General features: G+C 35.6%; 2 protein-coding genes across 2 annotated transcripts; both read left to right on the plus strand.

The window, feature by feature from the left end:
* The first annotated feature begins 340 nt into the window (after positions 1-340).
* Positions 341-767, plus strand: LOC119633995. The gene is made up of 2 exons (XM_038027889.1): positions 341-511; positions 572-767. Exons 1-2 carry the CDS (start codon positions 465-467, stop codon positions 669-671), a joined length of 147 nt encoding a protein of 48 aa, XP_037883817.1. The 5' UTR covers positions 341-464; the 3' UTR covers positions 672-767.
* Positions 699-1,065, plus strand: LOC119633994. The gene has a single exon (XM_038027888.1). The coding sequence runs from the start codon at positions 717-719 to the stop codon at positions 951-953; it is 237 nt and encodes a 78-aa protein (XP_037883816.1). The 5' UTR covers positions 699-716; the 3' UTR covers positions 954-1,065.
* The last annotated feature ends 3,276 nt before the right edge of the window (positions 1,066-4,341 follow it).

Below are 4,341 nucleotides of genomic sequence, written 5' to 3' on the forward strand. Positions count from 1 at the left end.
GCATAACTTCTTGTAATCAGGTGCGATTCAAAACAAGTTTCGATTATGTACGCACGAGCAGATAGAAGAGCAAGACATTTCTCGACTCTCAGAAGATAGTCGTCTTCAAACCAATTTCTTTTGCTAGCCTTACCTGGCTAGCTACTCATTTAAAATATGCAAATGTTTGTTAAACTTGTTTAGCAATAACAAACAAATTAAATATTCAAACATACAACAAAGCAAAACAAGAACACGTTCGAAATGCATGATCACCGTAATGACAAAACAGAAAAGCTAGATCCGAAGAGAGAGTGCCCTTGCTCTCTATATAAATAACGAAGTGTTTTGTGTAACATCTATTATTTGTTCATCTAAAGCGTAAGCAGACGCAGCGTGAAAAAACATCAATTCTTATAAAGCGGAAAATCGAGTGAAATTATTTAAGTTTTTTATTTAAAAATTTCTCGTAAACTTATGTGTCAATGAATAACCGAACCGACACTAAAGCCAAATTATACGCCAATTTAAGGTGAGTTGAAAAAAGTACAACAATATGTTCAAGTATCACACGTGTTCCTCCTTTATTCAGTCTTTCTAAGCATTTGTCATCGAAGAAGGGTTCTCGTACCTCCAATTGCGGTAATCGTCTGGAATTTTCAGTCCTAAGTTTCATACACAACGTGCCTTGAATTTATTTGCCTCCAAAAAATATCAACAATTATTTTAAATTAAAAATGGTTCATAGCAATCGCAAATCCACCAAATCATTGGCCGTTAAAGATGTTAGTCCTTTACGTAATACACCCACCGTTCCAGCCAATAAATATGAATTATCCTCCAGCCCTCAAATTGGTTATAAATTGGAAGTACCAGTGCGCGCGATTGTCGGCGAAGCAACTACTAATAAATGGTTTTGGAATGATATGATGAAAGAAAATCGTGAACACTTCAATAATTTGCACTTTTGTTAAATTCTCAAAGAAGATGAAAATGTTAAGAATGGACTTAATTGAGCGTTTTTTAGATGGAAAAATATACTTTTAATAAAATTTAAATTCTTTATCTTAAATTTAAAAAACATAAGAAAACACTTGCTTTATAATGTCACTATTGTGTGTGGAAATGTAAAAAAAAGATACTCTACGCCTATTACCCGCTCCATTGGCGCAGTGCTATGCGAAACACAGAAAAGTTAGTCGCGTGTCATTTCATAGCTGCACGTTAGAGCTAGAAAATGTGCAGAAAGTCGATGATTCGTTATATGCGCGAATCGCTTCCTCAACAGCAACATTTCAATAAAAGTTGAAATCTCACGCAAGTCACTGAGACAATTGTCACAAAGTGTAGGATGCAAAAAGTGATTCAATGACTTTGTTATTTGTGGCGTGGATATTAAAATGCCTCTCGCAGATGGCGATCAATTGCAGAAGAACTGAAGGTTTTCTGGCAAAACCGTAGCAAGATGTGCCACCATCTGGGAGCTAAGCACCCTTTACCACTCCCTACGTGAAGACACCATAAGTAATTTCAAGTTGTTAAAAAAAATTATCCGCGGCAATCTGCCTGCCTGCAGAAAAAAGATTGGGATTGAATCCTGCCACTTGGTCTGGTTACAGAAAACTAGTTCGATTACTCTTCTACTTTTGTGACTCTTCTGGCAAATACTAGGCCATACTCCGTAATAACCGCGGCAACATGTAACAAAGTCAGGCTATTTTCAATCGCTGAGCTAAGCCAGCATTGTAGTTGGGATTAACGCACGAAAACTCTTCATAGTCGTCAGCAAGCCGCAAGTTGCCATTCAAGGCGATAAGTTACTGTGAAGATGATTGGTTTAGGTTGCGCGATTTGTGAAAAACGAAAGAACAGGTGGCACGACACCTTATTGCCGTCAAGCGTAGCAAGTTTGGATATGTAGAATCGGTAATTTAAGCGGTTATTTACGGCAATTGAAAAAAAAACAAACAAATAAAAACACGGCTTACCGTCGAGTACCTTCCACCAACCTACAGTTTATACATGTAACGACGTAATATGCGAAGTGGTGGGAGAAGCTGTCCGAAATGGGCTTAAGCCAAAACACGCCAGTGTGTCGTACTCCACCGAAATATCGCAAAAATTGCAGCCTGTTAATTGAACACAAGAAAACAAGGCGGACAGACGGACAGAAAAGCTTACATCGATTCAGGAAGTGTGTTAGCCAGTTAACTGTGTATGACGAGTATATACGTAACGACTCGTCCGTCCATCCTATTCGGATTTTCTCATAAAATCTCCTCATCATGAATGTACATTTGCCATAATACAACTTGGAATACATTTTTGGCATTTTCTCAAGCCGTTCCATTACAACTTGATCCCTCTACGTTTGACGAGCATAGAAATTTACCGCTAAAGGCGTCGACACGGTTAACTGGCCAAGTGCTTTGGATGTTGCGTAAATCCGCACAAACTCAAGATAACCTTCTATCACAAGTAGTCTAGGTTGTGGCTTTAGCATAATAAAAGCAGTTACCTATAAAAATATCGTTTATCAAACCAGTAATGCCGCGACAGACAGGTTTCTAAAGATCGATTAATTAATCGGGGGTCTTAACTGCAAAGTTCCGATGCCAAACTCACACTTGCCATTACCTGATTTACTTCTTTTCTTATAGAAATTTTTAAATGTTGTAAAATTATTGCAGAAAGAAATCCGTTCTTAAAATTTTGTCATAAAAAGCTCAGATGTTGTGAAACAGCGGACTTATAAGATAACATTATCGACAAAAGAGACTATTCTAAGAGAATTCTACGTATGGGATATTCCGACTTTTGCTTTCAATTAATATATATATATATATGTATGGAGTTGCACTCGAGAAAAGCTCAAGATTTTTTAAGCAGACTTTCGCAAACTTTAATTGAAAGTTGAAATTCCATAAATATCCATTACCACCGTGACGAAGAAGTAAAATCCTCTTACAAAATAAATATAGAAATAAATCGCATTTATCAAAATTAAGTTTAATATCTTCCAAGTCACGTGTCAGGTTTCTGTGCGAAATCTTTGCAAAAGAAACTTTTCGGTTTTTGTTGTAAATCCTTTTGTTGCAAAAAGAAAAATTTGTTACCATTTGCACGCGATTTACCAAAGACTTTATAAATTTCTACGTTCTTCCCTGTACACGTTTCAATATATATATATATATATATATATAAAAAAAAAAAAAATAAAAAAAAAATATATATATATTAAAAATTTTTTTTGTTTTTGTTTTTTTCAATATTTTTTATTGTTTTTAATTTTTTTTTTTTTTTTTTTTTTTTTTTTTTCATTCATTTATTCATTCATACATTCGTTAAATTAAATTATTACATTACAAACCATATTTTGCACTTAATGCCTTGTCGCCCTTACCTTTTCGAATAAGCCATTTTGGTGGGTATGTGGAAGCGAGCATTTCGGTAGCGATGCCACAAAAATTTGTGCTTTACCATATTTTACACATTTTAGCGATTTGTCGATTTTCGATTTTTTTTGTTGCTCGTTGGTTCGTTGGTTTCATTTCATTTAAATTATGAGTGTACGAAGGCAGGTTGAAAAGCACGTTGTACGGTTTCTCTTGTTTATCTTTTGGGTTCACTTCGTTCAACTTTTGATTATATGAAATCTCCAACCTTGCATTAGACTGTCAGCACCTGATTAGCGCCGACCTCGCTAACACAGTTAATAGTTCAGAATATAGGAGACGGACGGATTTAAAGGCTAAAGAGAAAGAAAAGTTGAGTTGTTTTCAGAAAAACAGCAAAACAATTTAATTTATCGCTTAGTCGTGACGTTAGATGGGAGCATTAATGGCACTGGTGGATGAAAATAAAGGAAATTGGCAACCCTGGTAGGAAGAAGGAAGAAAAGAGGACAACGAATTCAATATAGTGAGGCAAAATCATCTAGAGAAACAAAATCAATCTCGTATACTTTGGAAGTAAAAGCAGCTCAACGGTGTTCCTTCATAACTACCATTCGGATGAGGCAAAATAACAGGAATCTTATCTAAATTTTGATGATGCATTCTCTTAAGTAAACACGTAAGAAAAAACCTGCACCGCAAAAAAGGCGATATTCCTCCTGTTAGCAGAAGGCGCCAGCTGACATAAGGACTTCTGCAGTGGCAAAGGTGACGGAAGACATATTCATCACGTTGAATGTAGGCCAAGTATTTAACCGTAGAGTTGGGAAAAGAGTAGAGTTCTTCAGATAAATGCATATTTTTAACTTTCAATCTACCCTCGTACATACCTCTAAAGTTTAAGTTGAACTGATTATAAATCAAATTTACATTTCAAATTAGCCTGTGATGTAACAGACGATTAAAT

This window comes from Glossina fuscipes, unplaced genomic scaffold (assembly GCF_014805625.2).
Source record: "Glossina fuscipes isolate IAEA_lab_2018 unplaced genomic scaffold, Yale_Gfus_2 2, whole genome shotgun sequence".
Lineage (NCBI taxonomy): Eukaryota > Metazoa > Arthropoda > Insecta > Diptera > Glossinidae > Glossina > Glossina fuscipes.

What these genes read in the sequence shown, in the direction of transcription:
- LOC119633995 (XM_038027889.1), top strand. Translation starts at nt 465, where the DNA reads ATGAATAACCGAACCGACACTAAAGCCAAATTATACGCCAATTTAAG. An exon ending in AAATTATACGCCAATTTAAG is followed by an intron (nt 512 to 571) that starts GTGAGTTGAAAA and finishes TCCTTTATTCAG; the next exon opens with TCTTTCTAAGCATTTGTCAT.
- LOC119633994 (XM_038027888.1), top strand. Translation starts at nt 717, where the DNA reads ATGGTTCATAGCAATCGCAAATCCACCAAATCATTGGCCGTTAAAGAT.